The sequence below is a fragment of the Oncorhynchus mykiss genome, chromosome 16 (assembly GCF_013265735.2).
Source record: "Oncorhynchus mykiss isolate Arlee chromosome 16, USDA_OmykA_1.1, whole genome shotgun sequence".
Lineage (NCBI taxonomy): Eukaryota > Metazoa > Chordata > Actinopteri > Salmoniformes > Salmonidae > Oncorhynchus > Oncorhynchus mykiss.
Window position 1 is genome coordinate 19141736 of NC_048580.1, and position 27485 is coordinate 19169220.

Below are 27485 nucleotides of genomic sequence, written 5' to 3' on the forward strand. Positions count from 1 at the left end.
ACATGTCTGTTTCAGAAATGTCTAATTTAACCATATTGACTGCTCATGTAGTAAATCTCATTGTTAATGTGACACATGTTTTGGTTATATTAGCAACTACAATTAGTTAAGTTTCCAGTGTTTAATGCTGTGCATTTGTCGTGACTGTTTTAAGACCTAGGCTAGCTCTAGTCACCTTAAAGTCAGTCACTGTATTTTTATAGTGTGTAAGGGCTGTGATTGGCTGAATTCTCAATCATTCAAATGACCCTCTGGCAGCCTCCTGTTTAAGTGGCGAGTATAGGGTGTGTGACATCCGGACTTCACACTGTTGGACAGACGACAAACTGAAGCAGAGGGAGAAACGCTGCATGTCCTGTCTATTGTTCTATGTCCTGGGAAATCTACAGCAACAAGTTGGTATTATTTTCTCTTAGGCCTTAAATATGATAGTTATTAATACATGTGCACTTATTTTCAGAACTAGAGGTAAACAAGTTGACTGACTGTCTATACAGGGATTTTATACAATGTAAATGTATAAAGAATGGTAGACTCCTTGCGCTTTAACTTTTAAGTCTGCCACTTGTACATCAGCTGCCACACTCAATTGTCTCTTTAAATGCTTAGTGACTGTAGGGTTAATTACTAGTGGTAAACGCTTGTATTTATTTGTCCGACTTTGACTGTCTTGGATATAGCAGTACATCTACATTTTACGTCTTGGGTAATCGGCTCATTTTCTTTAACATACTGTGAACGCCCAATGTGTGTGCTTGTCAGTGATACTATGGCTGTCACCTCCCCCTTCCCAAAAGGACCTTGCTCTGTTTTGCAACTGCCCAAATAACTAAGCAGAAATGTTTCAGAACTGATTCATCAGGTTTTGATATTGGTTAATAGCCCTGTCCTGAATCAGGTGGTTTTCTGTGTATGCATGACATTTTGTAATGTCCCATAAGATGTGATCTACAGCTTACAAAATGTAGCTGTGTCCAATCGAGGGGATTGTGATGCAGTGTAAATGTCTGAAGGCCTGTATCCGTGACCTTTTTTTTTCTGAGAGACTGCTTTCATGAGATAATACAAATGGAGCCTTATCAGAAGAACTGAGTCATGGTTGGGACACAATGTGCCCTTGAATCAACCAGGGCAAAGGCAACACCATGGCTCCTCAGTTAGGAAATGTACTGTTACAGAAACGGGAGGGCATCTGGAATTCTACCGGCGCAAATCAGATTCTCATTGGCTTCAAGTACACCAATACCTTTATGAACTTGTACACGTCCATTCATAGATCTCAGAGGAATGGGCTGACAAATATTACCCCGCCCCAACCGATTCCTTTTAAATCCATGAGGATTTAGAAAGTGTATACTACTGACCACACTTGTATGCGCACCGATATCCTGTTATTTGGGCTATTCAAGTATTCTGTTTCTGCATAAATCTCGTTTACAATTACCCGAAAAGGGGATCACGGTTGAGAAATGCTGATAAGATGCCTGCGCTTAGACGTCCAAAGTGAGTAATTTCCAACTTTTGGTAGGCCGTTTGTCTATTATAGTTAGATGCATGCAGCTTTTCTGTCATAGCCCAACTTGTTGCCCCAGAAGACCAAATACAGTAGTGCTCACCAGAATGTCTTTACATTGATAGAATGAATGTGTTAATCTCCCCTGAACAAAAATATAAACACCATGTAAAGTGGTGGTTTCATAAGCTGAAATACAAAAATCCCAAACATTTTCCATATGCACAAAAAGCTTATTTAAGAAAATGTTGCTCACATTTGTTTGTCCCTGTTAGTGAGCATTTTCTCCTTTGCCAACATATGCCACACCAGTCAAGTGGATGGATTATCAAGAAGCTGATTAAACAGCATGATCATTACACAGGTGCCCCTTGTGCTGGGGACAATAAAAGGCCACTCTAAAATGTGTGGTTTTGTCACAACACAATGCTACAGATGTCTCAAGTTTTGAGGGTGTGTGCAAATGGCATACTGACTGCAGGAATGTCCACCAGAGCTGTTGCCAAAGAATTTAATGTAAATTTTTCTACCATAATGTCATTTTAAAGAATTTGTCATGTGGGCGAGCAGTTTGCTGATGTGAACAGAGTGCCCCATGGTGGCAGTGGGGTTAAGGTATGGGCAGGCATAAAAACAGTGGAGATTGGTCCTGTGCCAAATGTCATCAGTGCTTTTATTGTGAAGTGAAAATGTCTAGGGGCAACAATGGCTCAGCTGTGAAGTGGTAGGCCACACAAGCTCACAGAACGGGACCTCTGAGTGCTGAAGCTTGTAGCTTGTAAAAATTGTCAGTCCTCGGTTGGGACACTCACTACCGAGTTTCAAACTGCCTCTGGAAGCAACATCCGCACAATAACTGGTGGGAGTGTCATGAAATGGCCGAGCAGCCGCACGCACACAAGCCTAAGATCACCATGCGCAATGCCAAGCTTCAGCTGGAGTGGTGTAAAGCTCTCTGCAGCCCAACGGACAAATATAGGTTTGGTGGATACCAGGAGAAAGTTATCTGCCCCAAGTTATCTGGCAACTGTACATTTAGGTGGAGGGGGAATAATGGTCTGAGGTTGTTGATGGTTTGGGCTAGGCCCCTTAGTTCCAGTGAAGGGAAATCTTAACGCATACATTCTAGATTATTCTGTTTTTCCAACTTTGTGGCAACAGTTTCAGGAAGACCCTTTCCTATTTCAGCATGACATTTCCCCTGTGCACAAAGATCTGTGTGGCCCTGACCTCAAACCCCTTTGGGATAAATTGGAACACCGACTTCACTAATGCTCTGTGGCTGAATGGAAGCAAGTCCCAGCAGCAATGTTCCAACAGCGAGTGGAAAACCTTCCCAGAACAGTGGAGGCGTTTATAGCAGCAAAGGCGGGACCAACTCCATATTAATGCCCATGACTTTAGAATGAGCTGTTCGACGTGTCCACATTTTTTTTTATACCTATATTTAACTAGGGCAAGTCAGTTAAGAACAAATTCTTATTTTCAATGACGGCCTAGGAACAGTGGGTTAACTGCCTGTTCAGAACGACAGCTCAGTGGTTTGAACTTGCAACCTTCCGGTTACTAGTCCAACACTCTAACCACTAGGCTACCCTGCTAGGCTACCACATACTTTTGATCATGTAGTGTAAAACTTAAGTTTGTATTGAGTGCATATTTTATGTGTATATAGTCTAAATCGCCTGTCTGCTTGCATAAGTGTCAACGATAACACATTTGCATTTTATCAAGAGACGCTGGAATAAATTAATATTTTCCACTGCTGTTCCTTGAGCCAAATTAACAGCAGTATCATTTTACTGCGAGAAATGCATAATTCTGCAGGAGTTTATACTATAGCACACTATATGTGAGTGGTTATAGGCCTACAGTCAGGGCAGCAGGGTAGCCTAGTGGTTAGAGTGTTGGACTATTAACCAGAAGGTTGCAAGTTCAAACCCCTGAGCTGACAAGGTCGTTCTGCCCCTGTTCAGGCAGTGTGTTGAAGGCCCAGTGCAGTCAAAAACAATGTTTTTCTCTGTTTTGGCTTTCCATTGTGACATCACCATGAAGTAAATAAGTTAATAGACCAATAAGAAAGAGTTAACCTCTCTGCCAACAACAGCAAATGTTCTGTTTTCCCCTCCTCACTTAAGACCACTTCCAGACAGTCCTAGTAAGATTCTTGCTTGAGAAATTTCTCTTTGCTACGAAGCTTTTTTTGTTTCTTTTTGACTATTTGAATTGAAAACAATCACAGTAAGCTACTTTAATTGTTACCCAGAAATGATTTGATGTTAAGATAAAAACGTCTGCATTGGACCTTTTTAATCAGTTTTGTCTGTCCCTGCAGTGCTGTCTTTCCTCCTGGAGGGGGAGCCCCTGTCCCTCAGTGTTTGGTCTGTGGGCCTCGGCGTGCTGGTTGTCTGGCTGTCTGGCCTTATCTTGGCCAACACTGACCTGTTCCTGACCAAGTCAGCCCCGTCCACTCTGGAGCACTTGGAGAACATGGAGCTCAAATCAACACCCGCAGCCGGTGAGACCAAAACAAAAGCTTTACTGATTAACTTTCATCAGCTGATTTAGCTTTCAAATGAAAAGCACTTCTAGAATAATCTCCCAGCATTGGAGTGGTCTTTGATTCAGTGCCAGTGTTAATTTAAATATGTAACGTATACACCCGAAAGCTTCTTACTACTGTGTGCAATATTGTTGGTTGTGTCTCGGCAGATAAGACTGTTAAAGCCAGGAGTCTGTGGGAAAAGACTGGTGCGGTACTCATGGCTGTGAGGCGCCCCGGATGATCCTTATGCAGAGAGGTACAGTATATTTGTAGGGGTATGAGTGTGTATGCATGCTGTATATATGTGGCTGTGTATACTCATGGAATTGTGCACATATACTCATTCTCCAGGAGGCCGCTGAGCTGTCCTCTCTGAAGCCCCAGCTGGAGGAGCTTGGGGTCTCTCTGTATGCCGTAGTGAAGGAGGACATCGGCACAGAGATCCAGAACTTCAGACCCTACTTCAATGGGGAGATTTTTGTGGATGAGAAGGTCAGTTATATTCGCTGAACTTTTCTCCATTCAGGTAATGTGAGAAAGACTTAATGATAGGAAGCTGTCTTTTACAGCAATGTTTCTATGGTCCCAAGCCGAGGAGGATGGGACTGGGTCTTGGTCTGGCTCGTCTGGGGGTGTGGCAGAACCTCCTTCGAGCCAGGAAGAAGGGTTACCAGGGTAACAAGAAGGGGGAGGGCTTCATCCTCGGTGGTGTTTATGTGATTGGAGCAGGGAAACAGGTAAGTTCCTAATTTCCCCTACTGGTTTCATCATATGAGTTTACATTTGTTTTTAGTGAATCATATATATTTTAAATGTTGTGTGTTATTCTGAAGGGTATTCTGCTGGAGCACCGGGAGAAGGAGTTTGGGGACAAAGCTGACCATCCCTCTGTCCTGCAGGCGGCAAAGAAGATCAAGAAGGGGAAATAGAAAAGATATTGAAAGATGGCCGTGAAGTCAAGGCCTCAGAAGTAGTGTACATGTACTGTATGTCACAAACTAATTTGACATATTATTGTATACTGAACAAAAATATAAATGCAACATTCAACAATTTCAAAGATTTAACTGAGTTACAGTTCATATGAGGAAATCAATACATTTAAATACATTCATTAGGCAATATCACATGACTGGGAATACAGACATGCCTATGTTGGTCACAGATACAGTACCAGTCAAAAGTTTGGACACCTAAATATATTTTAAATGTTTGATTCTTCAAAGTAGCCACCCTTTGCCTTGATGACAGCTTTGCACACTCTTGGCATTCTCTCAACCAGCTTCATGAGGTAGTCACCTGGAATGCATTTCAATGAACAGGTGTTCCTTCTTAAAAGTTCATTTGTGGAATGTATTTCCTTAATGTGTTGGAGCCAATCAGTTGTGTTGTGACAAGTTAGGGTTGGTATACAGGCAAAAAAGACTAAATCCATATTATGACAAGAACAGCTCAAATAAGAAAAGAGAAACAACAGCCCATCATTACTTTAAAACATGAAGGTCAGTCAATCAAGAACGTTGAAAGTTTCTCCAAGTGCAGTCGCAAAAACCATCAAGCGCTATCATGAAACTGGCTCTCATGAGGAATGCCACAGGAAAGGAAGACCCAGAGTTACCTCTGCCGCAGAGGATAAGTTCATTAGAGTTCTCAGCCTCAGAAATTACAGCCCAAATAAATGCTTAACAGAGTTCAATTAACAGACACATTTTAACATCAACTGTACAGAGGAGCTGCATGAAATCAGGCCTTCATGGTTGAATTGCTGCAAAGAAACCACTAGACACCAATAAGAAGAAGAGACTTGTTTGGGCTAAGAAACACGAGAAATGAACGTTAGACCGGTGGAAATCTGTCCTTTGGTCTGATGAGTCCAAATTGTAGATTTTTTGTTCCAACCTCTGTCTTTTTGAGTGGATGATCTCCAATTGTGTGGTTCCCACCGTGAAGCATGGAGGAGGAGGTGTGATGGTTATTTGCTGGTGACACAGTCTGTGATTTATTTAGAATTCAAGGCACACTTAACCAGCATGGCTACCACAGCATTCTGCAGCGATTCACCATCCCATCTGGTTTGCGCTCAGTGGGACTATCATTTGTTTTTCAACAGGACAATGACACAACACCTCCAGGCTGTGTAAGAGCTATTTGACCAAGAAGCAAAGTGATGGAGTGCTGCATCAGATGACCTGGCCTCCACAACCACCCGATCTCAACCCAATTTAGATGGTTTGGGATGAGTTGGGCTGCAGAGTGAAGGAAAAGCAGCCAACAAGTGCTCAGCATATATGGGAACTCCTTCATGACTGTTGGAAAAGCATTCCAAGTGAAGCTGGTTGAGAGAATGCCAACAGTGTGCAAAGCTGTCATCAAGGCAAAGGGTGGCTACTTTGAAGAATCTAATATATTTTATATTTTGATTTGTTTAACACTTTGTTGGTTACTACATGATTCAATATGTGCTATTTTATAGTTTTGATGTATTCACTATTATTCTACAATGTAGAAATAGTCCAAGTAAAGAAAAACCCTTGAATGAGTAGGTGTGTCCAAACTTTTGACTGGTACTGTACCTTAAACAAAAATGGGCCTCATGATGGCAACAGGATCTTGTCAGGGTATTTTTCTGTGTTCAAATTGCCATCGATAAAATGCAATTGTGTTCGTTGTTCTTAGTTTATGCGTGCCCATACCATAACCCCACTGCCAAAGGATACATGCTCACTAACAGGGACGTAAACAACTTTGTGCACAATATTTGAGAGAAATAAGCTTTAAGTGCATGTGGAACATTTCTGGGATCTTTTATTTCAGCTCATGAAACATGGGACCAACACTTTACATGATGCGTAAAAATGTTGTTCAGTGTATGTATGGTAGGCAAAGCAAAGACTTCAACAATATACAGAAGCTAAGAAAAATGTCTGATTCGTATACAAAGAAAACATAAAGGAAGTATATAGATCTATTTTGACCTCAGTGTTCAGTAAGGGTGTGTTGCACAAGTCACTTCGCTATGTTAGATATGTCTTCTAACAATGCTGAAGGTGTTGTAGTTCTGTGAGTGTGTTAATGATGGTCTGGGTCTAAACTGTTGAGCGACCAGAGCTGATGCATCACACTCAGTTCCACCACTCCAACCAGCTCATAGCAGGCAGGCTGATAAAATTGTGTTTCATTGTACTGTATACCCTCACGGACAATAAACTGAGCCTTTTGTTTCCCCTGGAGTATCATTTAGACAATGTAATAACAAAAACATGAACAATGGGGAAAGGGGGATACCAGGGGCAGAACGACAGATTTTTCCCTTGTCTGTTCGGGGATTCGATTCGGCAACCTTTCGGTTACTGGCCCAACGCTCTAAATGAAGACTGCTTTTATGTCAGGACACAGTGGATTTGATCAAATACCTTTATTTGATATCGAAATGGATTATTATGGCTTTTATAAAAATATGGCTCATAAAATTAGGATATAGTATGCCTATTTGCCATGAGTTGCCTACCTGTATTTCCTACGCAGAGGAACGATGAGCTGGTTCAGCAGCCAATCTGAAAGCAGTTTTATGTCCCAGTCAAAATGAAGACATCCTATCACATTGATGGAGAGGGCGGGACTTCGATAGCTTTGTGCTTTTCCCAGGTGAGCTAGGTCATTCAACACAACATGGACAAAGGTAATGTTCAAACTTAAACATCCTGTAAAACAATAGCCTGAGTTTATCCTAGGATATCTGTATGCTGTCGAGTGAATTAAATGTAACGTTAACAACTTCCAGCAACTTAGTAGTCAGTCATTGCTGGTGAAATGGTGCTGGTGAATATCTGCACAATATCAACGCTTTAGTTTTTATAAATGTATTTATTAGCCGTACCATTCATTTTGTCGGAGTGCTTTATTTTATTTATTTATTTTAATTAGGCTATATAGAAATGGCAAGACATGCCACGGTAGGCTATTGTAGGCTATTGTACAGCTCCCAGGCTGTTGCTGTTGTTGACGAACTACGCAGATAACGCATCTCTAATAAAACATATGATAGTAAGGAAAGTGTACTTTAAGGCCGGCCTACTTTACATGCCAGTAGTTTGGATGCTTGAGTAACATAATGCTGCCTACAGCGCATTCTATTTACTCAGTTAGTTTAACGTCGCTGTCCAAGGTCCCAACAAGCCGTAGGCGCATGGGGGAAATCCTCCTTCATGACGACACCGGGTTTATCACGCATTGGGTTAAGTTTAGTCCAAGGTATCCATGGCATCGAAAGCATGTGACATCGTGTCTGTAATTGGGTCAGGCATGTTGATGAAAGTAAGCTTAAGAACCCGTTATCAAAAAAGAGCTCAGCCGTTCATCATTGCTCAACCTACAGTCGATATGATCTAAGAAATTGCAGCATGTTTGGAAATAATTGAGCAACATGTATCCGTATCAGTTCGCACATAACATTTGGTTGGTTATTCGAAATTGGATGAGGTATCTGACCCTGCATGATATCTGACCTACTGCATACACTGGACAGGTCTGTGTTTCTCATGGTGTTAGGCGGGGGAGTGAGATTCACCATGGCCAGGAATGGACCAGAGTGTGAGTCCAGGGAGGAGGAGGGTCTGCCAACATGTCACAAACCACCCATCTGCACTGGTAAGTTACCATGCTACTCAATCGTGCCAATATATTCTGCTAGTTTATGTTCTGGCTTCGGGTGCATGCATTTATGACAATTTCAAGCCATTGAATTGTACTATTATCTGGTTTCATCAACCCTGAGCCTCCATCTCCTTCTGTTCTAGGTTCCTTCATCCAGCGCTGAGCCCCTGGAGGAGTGTGTACTGGGTAGGCGTGTGTGAAAGAGGACCCAGCTCCTGGCCATGGCTCACTCGTCAGACCCCTCCCGCAGGGACGCAGCCCCCGGGACTCAGAGGTCAGGCACGGCTACGCACCACCTCCTCCGGAAGCAGCAGCAGCGCCGGGGAATCCGATCTTCCTCCCCCATGGGCCGGGTCATCCTCATCAACTCTCCTGTGGACGGTGAGGCTGCCGCTCTGATACACCACACCAGAGATTGGCTCAGATCAGATCATCGTGCCCTCTAAGGCATGAACAGTGTCTGGCATATAGGCTTCCCCTCATCACAATCCATATACTGCTACACAGACAAGTTAAGCACCATTTGTTTTCTTAATTAATGTGTTCAGCTCTTTGAAGACAGATTATAAATTGTGGCATAAAATTAACCCTGTAAGACATACAGGCAAAAGGTGCCTTTTTGTGATCCCTTATATTGTCAAAGTGTCACTCAAACTTACAACAGAATTTCCTCTTGGAGTTCACCTGGTAGTATCTGTATTGATCTATCACGTGTTTGTCAGGTGGAGATGACAGTGAGGACATCCATACGGTCACAGTGGATAAGAGTGAGGACGGCAGGCTGGGCTTCAGCGTGCGTGGAGGCTCAGAGCACGGCCTCAGCATCTTTGTCAGCAAGGTAGAGGACAACAGCTCCGCAGGTAAGCAATACATCCAGACAACTATATATCTGTGTTACACATTTAGTCTACACATGACAGGTGTGACATAACATGAGTGACACAGTTCTACCTTGACTGTTTTTAAATTGAGAGACCGACTGTGTGTGTGTGAGCGTCTGCATCTGAATGTCTGTGTCTATGCATGTACTGTACAGTGCATTCGGAAAGTATTCAGACCCCTTGACGTCTTCCACATTTTGTTACGTTACAACCTTATTCTAAAATGTATTAAATCATTTTTTCCCATCATCAATCTACACACAATACCCCATAACAACAAAGCGAAAATAGGTTTTTAGAAATGTTTACAAATAAATAAATGCAAATATTTAAGTATTCAGACCCTTTGAAATGAGACTCATAATTGAGCTCAGGTGCATCCTGTTTCCATTGATCATCCTTGAGATGTTTCTACAACTTGATTGGAGTCCACCTGTGATAAATTAAATTGATTGGACATGATTTGGAAAGGCACACACCTGTCTATATAAGGTTCCACAGTTGACAGTGCATGTCAGAGCAAAAACCAAGTCATGAGGTCGAAGGAATTGTCTGTAGAGCTTCGAGACAGGATTGTGTAGAGGCACAGATCTGGGGAAGGGTACCAAAAGTTTTCTGCAGCATTGAAGGTCCCCAAGAACACAGTGGCCTCCATCATTCTTAAATGGAAGATGTTTGGAACCACCAAGACTCTTCCTAGAGCTGCCATCCCTGTCAAACTGAGCAATCGGGGGAGAAGAGCCTTGGTCAGGGAGGTGACCAAGAACCCGATGGTGACTCTGACAGTGCTCCAGAGTTCCTTTGTGTTGATGAAGAACCTTCCAGAAGGACAACCATCTCTGCAGCACTCCACCAATCACGCCTTTATGTTGGAGTGGCCAGAAGGAAGCCACTCCTCAGTAAAGGGCACATGACAGCATGCTTGGAGTTTGCCAAAAGGCACCGAAAGGACTCTCAGACCATGAGAAACAAGATTCTCTGGTCTGATGAAACCAAGATTGAACTCTTTGGCCTGAATGCCAAGCTTCACGTCTGGAGGAAACCTGGCACCATCCTTACGGTGAAGCATGGTGGTGGAAGCATCATGCTGTGGGTATGTTATTCAGCGGCAGGGACTGGGAGACTAGTCAGGATCGAGGGACAGATGAACGGAGCAAAGTACAGAGAGATCCTTGATGAAAACCTGCTCCAGAGCGCTCAGGACCTCAGACTGGGGAGAAGGTTCACATTCCAACAGGACAACAGCCCTAAACACACAGCCAAGACAACGCAGGAGTGACTTTGGGACAAATCAACAGGTGTAGACCTTACAGTGAAATGCTTACTTACGAGCCCCTAACCGACAGTGCAGGTTAAAAAAAAACATGGATAAGAATAAGAGAAAAGTAACAGGTAATTAAAGAGGAGCAGTAAAAAATAATATATACAGGGATGTGCCGGTACAGAGTCAATGTGTAAGGGCACCGGTTAGTTGAGGTAGTATGTACATGTAGACAGAGTTAATTAAATTGACTATGCATAGATGACAACAGAGAGTGGCAGTGGTGTGGAGAGGGGGGAGGGGGCAATGTGAATAGTCTGGGTGGCCATTTGACTAGATGTTCAGGAGTCTTATGGCTTGGGGGTAGAAGCTGTTTAGAAGCCTCTTGGACCTAGACTTGGCACTCCAGTACCACTTGCCATGTGGTAGCAGAGAGAACAGTCTATGACTAGGGCGGCTGGAGTCTTTGACAATTTTCAGGGCCTTCCTCTGACACCGCCTGGTACAGAGGTCCTGGATGGCAGGAAGCCTGGCCCCAGTGATGTACTGGGCCGTTTGCACTACCCTCTGTAGTGCCTTGCGGTCGGAGGCCGAGCAGTTGCCATACCAGGCAGTGATGCTCTCGATGGTGCAGCTGTAGAACCTTTTGATGATCTGAGGACCCATGCCAAATATTTTCAGTCTCCTGAGGGGGAATAGGTTTTGTCATGACCGCTTCACGACTGTCATAGTGTGCTTGGATCATGTTAGTTTGTTGGTGATGTGGACACCAAGGAACTTGAAGCTCTCAACCTGCTCCATTGCATCCCCGTCGATGAGAATGGGGGCATGCTCGGTCCTCTTTTTCCTGTAACCCTCAATCATCTCCTTTATCTTGATCACATTGAGGGAGAGGTTGTTGTCCTGGCACCACACGGCCAGGTCTCTGACCTCCTCCCTATAGGCTGTCTCGTTGTTGTCGGTGATCAGGCCTACTGTTGTGTCATTGCCAAATTTAATGATGGTGTTGAGTCGTGCCTGGCCGTGCAGTCATGAGTGAACAGGGAGTACAGGAGGGGGCTGAGCACCAGGAGGGGGCTGAGCACGGTCAGGGTCAGCGTGGCGGATGTCTGGGGCAGCCCGTCAGGAAGTCCAGGATCCAGTTGCAGAGGGAAGTGTTTGGTCCCAGGGTCCTTAGCTTATTGATGAGCTTTGAGGGCACGACGCTGAGCTGTCGTCAATGAATAGCATTCTCACATAGGTGTTCCTTCTGTCCAGGTGGGAAAGAGCAGTGTGGAGTGCAATAGATACGGCATCATCTGTGGATCTGTTGGGGCGGTATGCAAATTGGAGTGGGTCTAGGGTTGATGGTGTTGATGTGAGCCATGACCAGTATTCATTTAGGCAGGTTACCTTAGTGTTCTTGGGCACAGGCACTATGGTGGTTTGCTTAAAACATGTTGGTATTACAGACTCGGACAGGGAGAGGTTGAAAATGTCAGTGAAGACACTTTCTAGTTGGTCAGCGCATGCTCGCAGTACACGTCCTGGTAATCTGTCTGGCCCTGTAGCCTTGTGACTGTTGACCTGTCTAAAGGTCTTACTCACATCGGCTGTGGAGAGCGTGATTACACAGTCTTCCAGTTCAGCTGGTCGTCTCATGCATGTTTCAGTGTTATTTGCCTCAAAGCTAGCATAGAAGTGGTTTAGCTCATCCAGTAGGCTCGTGTCACTGGGCAGCTCTCGGCTGTGCTTCCCTTTCTAGTCTGTAATGGTTTGCAGGTCCTGCCAACGAGCGTCAGAGCCGGTGTAGTATGACTCGATCTTAGTCCTGTATTGAAGCTTTGCCTGTTTGATGGTTCATCGGAGGGCATAGCGGAATTTCTTATTAGAGTCCCGCTCCTTGAAAGCAGCAGCTGTAGCCTTTAGCTCAGTGTGGATGCTGCCTGTAATCTATGGTTTCTGGTTGGGGTATGTACAGTTGAAGTTGGAAGTTTACATACACTTAGGTTGGAGTCATTAAAACTCGTTTTTCAACCTCTCCACACATTCCTTGTTAACAAATTATAGTTTCGGCAAGTCGGTTAGGACATCTACTTTGTGCATGACACAAGTCATTTTTCCAACAATTGTTTACAGACATATTATTTCACTTATAATTCACTGTATCACAATTCCAGTGGGTCAGAAGTTTACATACACTAAGTTGACTGTGCCTTTAAACAGCCCAGAAAATTATGTCATGGCTTTAGAAGCTTCTGATAGGCTAATTGACATAATTTGAGTCAATTTGAGATCTACCTGTGGATGTATTTCAAGGCCTACCTTCAAACTCAGTGCCTCTTTGGCTGACATCATGGGAAAATCAAAAGAAATCAGCCAAGACCTCAGAAAAATAATTGTAGACCTCCACAAGTCTGGTTCATCATTGGGAGCAATTTCCAAACGCTTGAAGGTACCACTTTCATCTTTACAAACAATAGTACGCAAGTATAAGCACCATGGGACCAAGCAGCCGTCATACCGCTCAGGAAGGAGACGTGTTCTGTCTCCTAGAGAAGAACGTACTTTGGTGCAAAAAGTGCAAATCAATCCCAGAACAACAGCAAAGGACCTTGTGAAGATGCTGGAGGAAACGGGTACAAAAGTATCTATAGTCACAGTAAAACGAGTCCTATATCGACATAACCTGGAAGGCCGCTCAGCAAGAAAGAAGCCACTGCTCCAAAATCGCCATAAAAAAGCCAGACTACGGTTTGCAACTGCACATGGGGACAATGATCGTACTTTTTGGAGAAATGTCCTCTGGTGTGATGACACAATAATATAACTGTTTGGCCATAATGACCATCGTTATGTTTGGAGGAAAAAAGGGGAGGCTTGCAACCTGAAGAACACCATCCCAACAGTGAAGCACGGGGGTGGCAGCATCATGTTGTTGGGGTGCTTTGCTGCAGGAGGGACTGGTGCACTTCACAAAATAAATGGCATCATGAGGGAAGGAAAATTATGTGGATATATTGAAGCAACATCTCAAGACATCAGTCAGGAACTTAAAGTTTGGGTCGCAAACGGGTCTTCCAAATGGACAATGACCCCCAAGCATACTTCCAAAGTTGTGGCAAAATGTCTTAAGGACAACAAAGTCATGGTATTGGAGTGGCCACCACAAAGCCCTGACCTCAATCCCATAGAACATTTGTGGGCAGAACTGAAAAAGTGTGTCCAAGCAAGGAGGCCTACTAACCTGACTCAGTTACACCAGCTCTGTCAGGAGGCATGGGCCAAAATTCACCCAACTTATTGTGGGAAGCTTGTGGAAGGCTACCCGAAACGTTTGACCCAAGTTAAACAATTTAAAGGCAATGCTACCAAATACTAATTGAGCGTTTGTAAACTTCTGACTCACTGGGAATGTGATGAAATAAATAAAAGCTGAAATAAATCACCCTCTACTATTATTCTAACATTTCACATTCTTAAAATAAAGTGGTGATCCTAACTGACCAAGACAGAGTTTAAATGTATTTGGCTATGGTGTATGTAAACTTCCGACTTGTACGTACAGTCACTATGGTTGACGACGTCATCGATGCACTTATTGATGAAGTCAATGACAGATGTGGTGTACTCCTCAATGCCATTGGAGGAATCCCGGAACATATTCCAGTCTGTGCTAGCGAAAGAGTCCTGTAGCTTAGCATCTGCTTCATCTGACCACTTTTTTTATTGATCTAGTCACTGGTGCTTCCTGCTTTAATTTTAGCTTGTAAGCAGGAATCAGGAGGATAGAATTATGGTCAGACTTGCCAAATGGAGGGCGAGTGAGAGTGTTGTATGCATCTCTGTGTGTGGAGTATAGGTGGTCCAGAGTTCTTTTCCCTCTGGTTGCACATTTAACATGTTGATAGAAATGAGGTAAAACTGATTTAAGTTTCCCTGCATTAAAATCCCCGGCTACTAGGAGTGCCGCCTCTGGGTGAGCGTTTTCTTGTTTGCTTATGGCGGAATACAGCTCATGCAATGCTTAGTGCCAGCCTCTGACTGTGGTGGTATGTAAACAGCTACAAAGAATATAGATGAAACTCTCTCGGTAGGTAATGTGGTCTGCAGCTTATCATGTGAAACAAAAAATGGCTCAAGACTTCCTTAGATAATCGTGCACCAGCTGTTGTTTACAAAAATACATAGACCGCCGACCCTTGTCTTACCAGACGCCGCTGTTCTATCCTGCCGGTACATCGCATAACCAGCCAGCCAGCTGTATGTTGATATTGTCGTCGCTCAGCCACGACTCCGTGAAGCATAAGATGTTACAGTTTTTAATGTCCCGTCGGTAGTTTAATCTTCCCAATAACTCGTCCATGTTATTGTTCAAAGATTGCATGTTTGCGAGCAGAATTGAGGGGAGTGGGGGTTTATTCGATCACCTCCTACTCCTCAGAAGGCAGCTCGCCCTCCGGCCTCTCTTTCTCCACCTCCTCTTCACGCAGATCACTGGGGTCGGAGCCTGTTCCAGAGGGAGCCGTATATCCTCCGCCTCGGGCTCGTCGGAGTCGTGAAAGAGGAAAAAGGATTCTGCTAGTCCGTGGTGAGTCATCGCAGTCCTGATGTCTAGAAGTTATTTTCGGTCATAAGAGATGGTAGCGGCAACATTATGTACAAAATAAGTACAAAAATAAGTTAAACAACGCACATAAACGAACAAATACACAATCGGTTGGGGGCACGTAAAACGTCTGCCTTCTGCTCCGGCGCCATTTTTACAATGGCAATTTATCTCTGAATGTCCTTGAGTGGCCCAGCCAGAGTCCGGACTTGAACCCGATCGAGCATAGCTGTGCAGCGACGCTCCCCATCCTACCTGACAGAGCTTGAGAGGATCTGCAGAAAAGGATGGGAGAAACTCCCCAAATACAGGTGTGCCAAGCTTATAGCGTCATACCCAAGAAGACTTGAGGCTGTAATCGCTGCCATAGGGGCTTTAAAGTACTGAGTAAAGGGTCTGAATACTTATGGATTTAAAAAAATATATATTTTAGAAGAATAAGGCTGCAACGTAACAAAATGTGGAAAAAGTCATGGGGTCCGAATACTTTACGAATGCACTGCATATGTCCACAGAGCAGGCAGGCCTGTGTGTAGGGGACAAGCTGGTGGAAGTGAATGGGGTGAGCTTGGAGAGCATCACTATGAGCAGTGCAGTTAAAGTCCTGACAGGGAACAACAGACTGAGGATGGTGGTGAGACGTGTGGGCAAAGTACCCGGTATCCGCTACTCCAAAGAGAAGACAACCTGGTAAGCACCGACCTCCGATTATAAATTACACATTTTGTCTGTCAATTCAGAGCCACAGTTTGGAATTGTGAGTTCCTTTCACCCCTTGAATTGTCTTACTGATTCGATTTTGTCTATTTAGAATCCTGTCAATAAAGCTTTATCTAATTAGCAACTTAAATTCCATAGTTCTGTCTAAGTACTTAAATAGGTCTGATCATGTATTTGATACATGTATACAGTATATATATCAATGGTTCGATTACTCCTAGCCTAAATGTTAGTGAGTATAACTCTATTGCAGTGTATATCCTTATGCACCAGTATACACCGAGTGTTGAGTGTAAAAATAAACAGCAGCGTTGCAGTTCTTGACAGACTCAAACCCGTGTGCCTGGCACCTACTACCATACCCCGTCTAAAGGCACTTCAATATTTTGTCTTGCCCATTCACCCTCTGAATGGCACATACACAATCCATGTCTCAGTTGTCTCAAGGCTTAAAAATCCTTCTTTAACCCGTCTCCTCCCCTTCATCTACACTGATTTGAAGTGCATTTAACAAGTGACATTATTAAGGGATCATAGATTTCACCTGGATTCACCTGGTCAGTCTCATGTAAAGAGCATAATGTTTTGTACACTCAGTATATATCAATGGTTTGATTACTCATAATAAAGCAGTGAGTATCCATATGTGCCAGTATACGTCACGAAAACATTTGACCCCATAACATATCTCCATTGCAGGGTGGATCTGATCCACGGTAGGATGGTGGTGGAGGAGAGTGGGCGTACACCCTCCGCCTCGGTGGCCAGCTCAGATGGGGCCCTGCGGAGGATCATCCACATCTACACCACCTCAGATGACTACTGCCTGGGCTTCAACATCCGAGGGGGCAAGGAGTTCGGCCTGGGCATCTACGTCTCCAAGTAGGCTCATACTGCAACATCTCCGGCTTGAGAAACAAAGAAATCATTAGAAATAAAGTTGAACTCGCTTTTTGAATTCAGAATTGAAATCCTTGCTTAGTTTGCAGTGTCTGTATTTCCTGTGCTGTGCCGGACTCTTATGCCCTGCTCTGTTTAGTGATAAAATGATGTGTGCTGTGTCAGATTGGATCCTGGCGGTCTGGGTGAACGGAACGGCATCAATATGGGCGACCAGATCCTTGCGGCCAACGGTGTAAGCTTTGAGGACATCAGCCACAGCAGTGCCGTGGAGGTGCTGAAGAGCCACACACACATCATGCTGACCATCAAGGTGAGTGAGGTTGACCTTCGAAGACTTTGAAAACAGACTATTAGAGCCTGAGATTCAATATAGATCCAAATGAGACTGTTGTAGATTTCTTTCCACCGCTGCGTTCATATTTACGCGTGGAGATCCATGCTTCTTGGTGTATTGATGACCTGGTAATGAAGGTGTATCACCTTCCAGAATGAACCATGACTACTCTCCATTGAGAAAGTGTGTAGCCCAATTGTAATGGTCAGTGAAAATGGCCCACACAGTCACTCACTCACGGTCTCTCTCTCTCACACACACACTGACACCGTTACTACAGTACACACACCAAGAGAGCAGGTTGCGTGGCAGGGCAGACAGCTGGCGTACAGTCGTAATATTGCTCGCTCACTTTACCTGTGGCGGGTTGGGTTTCACCCTGTGAAAAATAGCCAGGCCGCATGCATTATTCACCAGGCAGCTCGGGCCAGGATCAGGTGATGGTCAAAAGCACACAGGCGCGTTTTGTACCTTAATGTTCTCCAATTCTTTACCTCGCCTTGGCCCCTCTTTAAAAAGGGAAACACTATTACCAGTACTAGGGAAAATAACAGTACGAAGCATGTCAAAGGTGGAATATGTGTTGGGAAGAAAGCGATTTCCATTGCTTGTTGTGGACGTGTGGACCTTTTTGCTGCTCTTTCTCTACGTTATATATGACTCTGTCTTTGTGGTTCTAGAGTTACTCTTGATCCTGTGAACGGGTCAAGAACTCTACTGTAACCTATTTGCATATCTCTGGCCGCATCTTTGCAGGAAGCGGGACGATACCCTGCCTACAAGGAGATGGTGGCAGAATACAGATGGCTTAACAAGTGTATGTAACCATCTTACCTCATGTAGCCTATATTATGTTTCAGGTGTGTTTTTGAATTATTTAAGAAAGCAACGTGCCACTGGTGACTTTTGGTAACTTTTATTTTTGAATATATATTTTCCTCACAAACAATCCAAAACAAACACTATCTGTGCTGATGTGTGTGTCTCCTCCCTCTCAGTGGCCAGTGGCAATGGGACTCGGCAGTCTTCCTCCCAGGGCTCGGACTCCAACTCCTCTGCCTCATCCTTGTCCTCTGGGACTCCCATCTCCTCTCTGAGCGGACTGTCTCAGGTCATGTTCCCCCCCAGCCTGCCCTTCGGCATGGACATGGTGGACGTCTGTATCTCTACTGAGGACCAGACGTCTGGGTCTGGCCAGTGCACTGACACCGCCATCCAGACCGACCCCTCGCCTCACAGGATGGGTGCGGACACTAGCCACAGCCTGGGGGCCACCACCCTCCTGCAGGACTCGGTCATCCGGGGGGAGGGAGGCAGGGGGAGAGGAGAGTCCCCCAAAACGGCCGTCCTAATGGCCCTCAGTAGACCGAGTCAGCCCATCCATCGCTCCCAGAGCCAGGTCACTGTAGCAGGTGAGGCCAGAGTGGTGGACTGGTTTAGATAGAAAGGGATTTTACTGCAACGATTGGACAACTCAGAAGAACCTGTTTTTGTAAAATGACTGAGTGTAGTCTGGTTTGGTTGAGGCCCTGTCTCCTTCCTGTCCTGCCATAGAGGTGAAGCAGACGAAGCAGAGGAAACAGCAGAAAGGAGGGAAGAATCCTGAGAGGAGCACCCTACAGCGCTCCAAGACCTTTGTCAACCTGCTGTTCAGGGGTCGCAGGAGAGACACCTCCAAGGGGCGCTCCAAGTCCCCCCCCAAATCTGGGGCAGGTGGAGGTTAGTAGTACCTTCAATGATCCTGTAGACTATAAGAGAATAATGTTAGTCAATGGTGCAACTAGCTGTTATTTCAACCGGAATTTTACTCTGTCATTGCGAGTCAATGTGTCTGTGAGTATAAGTATGGCTAAAACCAGGGTTAGTTTGTTATAGAGTTCAGTTGGTATTCTACAATCAGCTGGGTGTTGGTTATGTCCCTAGATGGGGAGCGCAGGCGCAGACCCAGCGGGCCGGACCCAGAGATGCTGGGGGTGGTGGAGGGCATGGCCCGCAGGCTGCTGAGTGAGGACGAGGTGGCCTCCGTCATGAAGACCTGCCGACGGGTATGGGGCCTGGGCAGGAGGGGCACCGAAAATATGAACTGTTATCATCCTTATTCCATGGATTTTTGCATGCTGTGTGTTATAGTCACTATTTTCTTGCAGTACATAACAGAGCGTGTGGTGGAGAACCTGGTGCGCCACCTGCTGGCCGTGCTGGACCGGCCTGAGAAGCTGCTGCTGCTGAGAGAGATCAGGTACACAGAGAGGCAACAATAATAGTAACAACATTCACTTTAAGGATTTAGATAGGAAGGGGAGCGGCCAGTTGACGGATTTAGCATTCGGCTTAACTCACAAATCCAATTATTTGATGACTGGACAATGAAAACAATCCTGTTCTTTTTATAAGCTAATAACTCTGTCTCCCGCTTTAGAATGCTGCTGCCTCCAGCTGACCTAGGGCTTTTCAACAACATGGTGGTCCCATTCGAAGTGGAGGCCTATGATATCTTGAAGTACCGTTCTGGTGAGGAAAGACATGCATATTCATAGAGTAATGTACACACTACCCATACATTTAAAAGGAAAGCGTTTCCATTCTTTAAATTACCCCTTTATCATGTAGTCAGATCCCCACTTCTGCGCTCCCCCCAGTCTGGACGAGCTCCCAGGCGACACCTCATCACCCCCATTCCAGGTCAGTACGGTCCCATCTACAGTATTGCAGTGTTTCTTTAATTCATTCTTTGGGGAGGAAGTGCAGGCTTTTGTTCCAGCCCGGCACCGTCACACCTGATTCAACTAATTGTGGTTCAGGTTGAAGACCATGATTAATGGAAACTGGTTTTAAAGTCGTGTTGGAACACAAGTCTGCTCTCCAGGATCTTGGTTGTTACTGACTCCTGAATCCCCATGTAGACTTCCAGGGTGGCTTTGAGCTCCACAGTGCCCAGGAGGTGGAGAGGGAGAGCCAGCTGCTGGAGGAGCTAGAGCGGCTGCGTCTGTCTGCGTCCCAGAGTCCCCGGCAGCAGCACACCCATACCTCCAGAGCATTCCCCCCCCTGCTGGACGTCCCAGTGGATGGCTACGCCTCCTCAGACTCCCTCCGTCCTCTCTCCGTCAGCCCCCTGCTCCCTAACTGGCTGCTGGCCCACAGCAATACCACCGACCCCCACTCCCCGCTACGAGGACACAGTGGTACGGTCCGCTCCGTCCACTTTGATGTGTCAATGGACCAGGGAGATACCATCTCAGAGCGGGGGAGGTCTCCCTTCAGGAATGGGACTTCCAAGGGTAAAAAGGAGAAAGAAACTGTGTTCACTCTGCAGAGCGCTCCTCGACGCAGCAGGCCCCCGTTGTCCCAGGTGTTTGGCTCTGGCCTGGACGCTGACTTCACAGCAGAGGGGTTGGGAAGGGAGCAGGTGAACGGTCATCCCAGCTCCTCTGAGAATGGCCTCAATGGCAGCGCTCCGGTCATAGAGTACGAGTTCAAAACCGTCAGCATCTCCAAGACTAAGCAGTCACTGGGTGAGTTTGTGTAAAATTCCTATGTCACTTTGTCAGCTTGCCGTCCTCATGGTTTACCAAACAGTTGCACCTCCAGTACTTCTATAATAATTCATTCATAAATGCATATTACAGAGAAAGGGGTCAGCAAAGTAGCTCTTACAACAGAGCCAATGCAAATGTGATGTTTCACTCATACAATTCAACACATTTTTGATTGATTACGTATGTAATAATGCCTTTGTTTTACTGGTCCAGGGATCAGTATCTCTGGTGGGATGGAGTCTAAGGTGCAGCCGGTGGTGAAGATAGAGAAGATCTTCCCAGGAGGAGCCGCCTCCACGTGTGAAGTCCTGAAGGTACACCTGTTCTAAACTCTAAGGCTACAACCGGTCTCATTGCAACATGACCCATAAACCACCATTCAAACCACCATTTCACCTTATGAACATCACACCACACATTCCATTCAGATCTTTTCCAACTAATTTGAATTGACCTGATTAATGGAAATATGAATGTAGCTAGGGATGAAATCAAACATAGTGATGAGATAGAGGCCCAAGGTCATCTCAAGAGATCCTTGTTATAATAAGCCTTATGGAGGAGCTCTTTTATTTGAGGGCAGAGTAGAGGGAGGGGGGGGGTTTAGATTATTTGCGTAACGCATGTTTTGAACCGGTGCATTTAGACGCTGGCACCACATTATAGAAAGAGAACAGAGAGCAATGCAATCAGAATTATGTTTTTGAGCTCAAATAACAACGTAACGTGATGTTGAATTGAAAGACGGCAATGTGTGTGTGTGCGTGTTTGTGCACAAACTAGAGCAACAGAGCATGCACAAGACAAATTTATTCTCTCTAACCTTCCTTCCTCTGGTTGCATCCCCAGGCTGGATTTGAGCTGGTGTCAGTGGATGGAGTGTCCCTGCAGGGCGTGACTCACCCCCACGCTGTGGAGATCATCCGCAGGGCTTTCAGCAACAAGGCCAAAGACCCCATGGTGTTTATAGTCAAAGTCCCCAAAAGCCCTTGACCCAAGACTGGGTCTTTGACCTGGAGGCCCAAGACCTAAAGAGACTAGAAACAACACAAACAGAACTACAGTGTGTTGGAAGAAGGGGAAAAGAGTGAGGAGTGAAAAGTGACGATCTGAAGGAATTCTGTGGGTTAATAGGAAACTCCTGTTTCCTCTATGGTGAACAAGAAGGCTCTAGTCAATCAAATGAAGGGACTAAGAGACCTGCTGCCATGGGAACCAGCAGCCAGTGATGTGTGTGCTGGCCTAAAGCGCCAGTTCACACAATCTTTCACTTTTCATTATTTGTTATAATGTATTAATTATCACATTAGACTTTCACAAATGATGTAAAATAAATACACATATTTCTTAGGACAATACTTTACTTAAGTCATTTAAACACACTGGCTAATTTATGCAAACTGTAATCCGAGTGCCTTCCAGGACCCCTGTGAACTGAACGAATGGTGTCTGTCCGAGCCATAGAGATAGATAGACAAAGATGAGTCCTCTATGTGCCATTATAGCGCCTGTGACAGCATGGGCAGCACCATTGAGGCAATCTCCATTTTGAAGTAGTCAATTTTCTTCTTCAAGATTGGCAGATCTCTCCTGATGACTCAGTTGAACATGACTCCAGTCTCACCAGGAGGGATCAGCTCATGCTAATTACAGCCTTTTGGCCACTAGAGGCCTCTATCATTGGCTATGGTCTGAGCCAGTGTGGAGCAGTGGCTAGCACACCTGCTTGTGACCAGAAGATGGCAGGCTTGGATCCACCTGTCAGTTGATGGTAATGTTATTACCATGTATAGACACACCGAGCCATAAACTGATAGTGTTCCTCTTGATTGGAAAGTCACATGTTAATATCAGGTGTAAACATGACCTGAGTTTCTCCAATTCTTGGTGAAATGTATGTCTACAGGCCACACAATCTGGGTACAGGAGAGTGACATGTTAGCACACTGTATAAACAGGACTTAACATAAAATAAAGAGCATCTAACAGATGTCAAATCAGTAAGCCATTTAAAAGCAGCTATGCGTTTTTATCAATGGTTTTATTAAAAACAGTCAGTTGGTACAATACATTTACAGCATGAAAATATACATTTAATGTCTTCATACAAATACTGTGGATTAAAAAAAAATGGAATATTGAACCATGGAAGGGGCATTCACTCAAACGTCAATATGCAGACATGGTACTGTAAGGACCCAACAGGACATGGGACATTGCTTTGGTCTATTCACAGTGGCTATGTTTATTTTGAAATAGATCATATCTATATTTCCCCATATGTGATTTGTCAGTACTAGGGATATCTACAATGAAGGGTTAACAGCGATATGGGGGACATTTACAGTAAGTGTCTTTCTTTTGTGAATGGGTGTACTTCTTTATACAGAATTTGAAAAGATAACAGTCATAGTTTGGCCAGTCTAATTTGACTTTATAAAAGACCAAGCTCCTCTCACCTGTACAAAAAGCACGTTCACAAAACGGCCAGAGCTGCATACAAATATTTTCAGAGAAACAACGATCCACAGAGATGAATCCATCCATGCTATTGTACTTCTGCGAGAGACAGATCACAAAAAGGGAAAGCAGATTATCTTCACAACAATAGAAAGCATATCGGAGTGTGCTTTAATAACATGTTTCCTTTTGAATTTCCACAGTGTCCGTTTTGCTCGCTGAAGATACTGTGCAGATTCCGAATGAAATGACATCATGTGTGTGTGTGTGTAATAGGGAAATTCGAGATCACTAATGTCCATATTTAGATACTCAAATATGTCATGGAATGAGGAGACCTTTGGTAATCGTAACATTGAAGCGCTTCCCTTCTTTTTTTTTTTGCCAATGAACCTGTTGTATTTGAGAACACTCAGAAGAAAAGTGTTATCAGGCTCTACCTCCCAAGAACACACACAGTGAATAAGGAGGAAGGACACATTTCTAGGGAATAGGAGGAGTTACATGATGTTCAGTGAATACCACAGAAAGACAGGATTTATCTCCTCCACGCTGTACAAGACTCATCTGACTCCATCACTCTCCCGGGTCAGCGTACTCCCCCACTGTCACATCAGATCACACTGCGTTTGTACGATTTAAAGCCAATAAGGGCTGAAATTGGGTTGCTCCAGTTCCAGAAAGGCCCAATAAATTCAACCCTCCAAAGCTGCTTGTCGCAGTGGTACGTTAGTGTGCTTAATATCAAGGTCTTAGAGATGTTGGTAGTCTTCTATTAGATTTAACACAATAAGCCCAGCTTAATCTTAAAAAGGTAAGGAAACAAACCAAATGAGTCATATCTGCTTAGAATGTCCATGCTCCAACTGCATTTTGAAATATAGACTAGAAACAGCCGCTGTGTGTGTGTGTGCGCATTCTTTTGTGGAAGTGTGTGTGCGCGTGCGTCGACATTAGCCAGAGGGAGTCAACCATAATAAGACGAAGTGGAAGCGCAGGAACATAGGCAGAGTAGACCAACTATAAAAAGACTGCTTACATACCATACTGACCCTGATGGAGACCTACTGAAGGATTCTGAAGTGACCTACTAAGCAATTATAGAGGCTCTCTTGGCTTCCTGTAGATGCTCCTAGTGGATCACATGCATATGGCGGATAGAGAGAGGGAGACACACAGAGAGAGAAGGTGGTGGTGTCAGATCTCAGTAGCGGTGATCTCGTCAAAGTTGATCTCGTTGCCGCTGCCTTCGTCCTGCTCCTCCAGCTCGTCCCGGGTCTCCAGTTCTAGACTGAGCTCCCGCAGCATTCCCTCCAGCTCCCGGTTCTTCCGGTACATCCCCACGTAGTTCTGCTGCAGCTGTTTCTGGTACTGGATCACCTTGTCCTTTTCCTCCTGCCAGACCCTGTGCTCCTCCTCAAAGCTGCACGCCTGCTCCTCCCCCCGCTGGCGTTCTGTGGCTAACTCCGCCCTCAGACTCTCCATCTGCACCCGGAGGCTTTGGAGGGCCTCGCTCTCATAGGCCCGCTTGGCCTTGGCCTCGTCGCTCTCATAGGTCAACAAATGTGGCTCCTCCCCCTCAGGGAAGGCCTGGCACTGCCTGCCTCCACTACCATTGTGGGCGGGGGCCTGGGGGCTTGTCTGATTGGCCGCGGCGTCAGGGCGGAGGCGGGCCGTCTCCTCCTCCAGGCGGCCCACCTTCTGGCGGAGGAGCTGGGCCTCACTCTTGCGGCGCTGCAGCTCGTTCTGGCACACCTCCAGCTCCAGGGTACGCAGGAGGCCGGCAGAGGTGGCCTCTTGTAGCAGGGCCTGGCTTGTGGCGAGCTCGCCACGGGAGTCCCGAAGCTGGCCACGCAGAGAGACAATCTCCCCCACGCGCTGAGCCAGCTCCCCCTGGACATCCTTCAGCTGCTGCTTCAGCAAGGAGATCTCCCCAGACTTCTGACACACCTGTAGGAAACACAACTAGTGTCATATACACAGTGTACACAACATTAGGAACACCTTCCTAATATTGAGTTTCGCCCTCAGAACAGCCTACATTTTTTATTTTTTCTACCCTTTATTTAACTAGGCAAGTCAGTTAAGAACTAATTCTTATTTACAATAAAGGCCTACCAAAAGGGGACGGGGGCCTGGGATTAAAATATATTACACACACACACACACACACACACACAATAAATATAGGACAAAACACATCACAATAAGAGAGACCACACACCTACATAAAGAGAGACATAAGACAACATAGCAAGGCAGAAACACATGACAACACAGCATGGTAGCAACACAACATGGTAGCAGCACAAAACATGGTAAACATTATTGGGAACAGACAACAGCACAATGGGCAAGAAGGTAGAGAACAATACATCACGCAAAGCAGCCACAACTGTCAGTAAGAGTGTCCATGATTGAGTCTTTGAATGAAGAGATTGAGATAAAACTGTCCAGTTGGGGGTGTTTGTTGCAGCTCGTTCCAGCCGCTAGCTGCAGCGAACTGAAAAGAGGAGCGACCCAGGGATATGCGCGCTTTGGGGACCTTAAACAGAATGTGACTGGCAGAACGGGTGTTGTATGTGGAGGATGAGAACTGCAGTAGATATCTCAGATAGGGGGGAGTGAGGCCTAAGAGGGTTTTATAAATAAGCATCAACCAGTGGGTCTTGCGATGGGCATACAGAGATGTCTGTCAGGGCATGGACAACAAGGTGTCGAAAGCGTTCCACAGGGATGCTGGCCCATGCTGACTCCAATGCTGGTGTCAAGTTGGCTCGATGTCCTTTGGGTGATGGACCATTCTTGATACGCAGCGTGAAAAAAACAGCAGCGTTGCAGTTCTTGACACACTCGACACACTCAAACCTGTGCGCCTGGCACTACCATACCCCGTTCAAAGGCACTTAAATCTTTAGATTTTTCCCCCCCATTCACCCTCTGAATGGCACACATACACAATCCATGTCAAGGCTTAAAAATCCTTCTTTCACCGATCTCATCCCCTTCATCTGCACTGATTGAAGTGGATCAATAAGGGCTCATAGCTTTCACCTGGTTAGTTTGTCAGGGGTAGGCAACTCCAGTCCTCGAGGGCCTGATTGGCGTCACGCTTTTTCCCCAGCTAACACACCTGACTTCAATTTTCAACTAATCACGATCTTCAGTTTAGAACGCAATTACTTTAAAATCAGCAGTGTTTGCTAGGGATGGAGAAAAGTGTGACACCACCCCGGCCCCCGAGGACTGGAGTTGCCCATCCCTGGTCTGCGTCATGGAAAAAGCAGGTGTTCCTAATGTTTTCTACACACACAGTGTATAGCAGTGATGGGCATTCCGAGTCTTTTTGGTGAGCCGGATCATTTGGCTCCGTTCAGCTAAAAGAACTGTCCATTTGGCTCACAAACGGCTCTTCGTTCATTAGTGCTTAGAAATGTACCATGCCATGACAAAACCATGACAAAAATAGCAACTATCTTATGTTAAACCTATAAAGTTGCCTGCCATGTCAGATCGTGACATCCGAGTTCAAATACATTTTTACCTGACCAAATAATTAGACGGCCACGCAAAATAATATGAAGAAATTTGAATACACTGAAAAAAAATGCATGTGGACCAGAATAGAGTCTCTCTCCTCACTTTCGATTGTTCCTGCAGTGAGGAATTACAGAATGTTTTTATAACTTATCTGCAGATAAATCGTGAGCTTAAAAAGCAGTTGTAACAGTATGCAAAATCAGGGAGTGAAATGAACGGCTCTTTCACAAATCCGATTCGGTTCCCGACATTCACCAAAAAGATCTGTTCAAAAAGAGCCGTTTGTTGGTGAACGACCCATCATTAATATATAAAGGAATCACACCACAAATTAAGTCCTATGAATATGTTAAGATATATGACAATATATATAGTGCATTCGGAAAGTATTCAGACTCCTTGACTTTTTCCACATTTTGTTACATTAGTCTTATTTTAAAATGGATTAAAATTGCCCCCCCCCCCTCATCAATCTGCATACAATACCCCATAACGACAAAGCAAAAAACATGTTTAGACATTTTTGCAAATTTATTTAAAAAAAAACTGAA

At 45.0% G+C, this 27485-nt stretch overlaps 2 protein-coding genes and 1 pseudogene across 4 annotated transcripts in view; 2 read left to right on the forward strand and 1 right to left on the reverse strand.

The window, feature by feature from the left end:
- Positions 1-239: 239 nt before the first annotated feature.
- Positions 240-7281, forward strand: LOC110491533 (annotated as a pseudogene).
- A 991-nt stretch (positions 7282-8272) lies between these two features.
- Positions 8273-23080, forward strand: LOC110491535 (PDZ domain-containing protein 7). Its single transcript, XM_021565058.2, has 16 exons — positions 8273-8705; positions 8855-9092; positions 9434-9571; positions 15957-16131; positions 16861-17043; positions 17227-17374; positions 18155-18215; positions 18397-18810; positions 18953-19117; positions 19322-19443; positions 19546-19637; positions 19818-19909; positions 20009-20080; positions 20302-20910; positions 21148-21248; positions 21784-23080. The coding sequence occupies exons 2-16, from the start codon at positions 8933-8935 to the stop codon at positions 21925-21927; spliced, it is 2676 nt and encodes an 891-aa protein (XP_021420733.1). The 5' UTR covers positions 8273-8705; positions 8855-8932; the 3' UTR covers positions 21928-23080.
- LOC110491536 (leucine zipper putative tumor suppressor 2 homolog) overlaps positions 22957-27485 on the reverse strand; it is a 45716-nt gene continuing 41187 nt past the window's right edge. For all 3 annotated transcript variants that reach the window (XM_021565061.2, XM_021565059.2, XM_021565060.2), the window contains one exon: positions 22957-25344. In XM_021565061.2, coding sequence (XP_021420736.2) covers positions 24592-25344 — 753 coding nt within the window. In that variant the 3' untranslated portion in view covers positions 22957-24591. The remainder of the gene's footprint in view (positions 25345-27485) is intronic.

Excerpts from the sequence above, each read along its gene's own strand:
- LOC110491535 (XM_021565058.2), top strand. The coding sequence starts at position 8,933 with ATGGCTCACTCGTCAGACCCCTCCCGCAGGGACGCAGCCCCCGGGACT. Across the intron at positions 9,093-9,433 it reads CATCAACTCTCCTGTGGACG|GTGGAGATGACAGTGAGGAC; the intron begins GTGAGGCTGCCG and ends CGTGTTTGTCAG. Across the intron at positions 16,132-16,860 it reads TCCAAAGAGAAGACAACCTG|GGTGGATCTGATCCACGGTA; the intron begins GTAAGCACCGAC and ends TCTCCATTGCAG.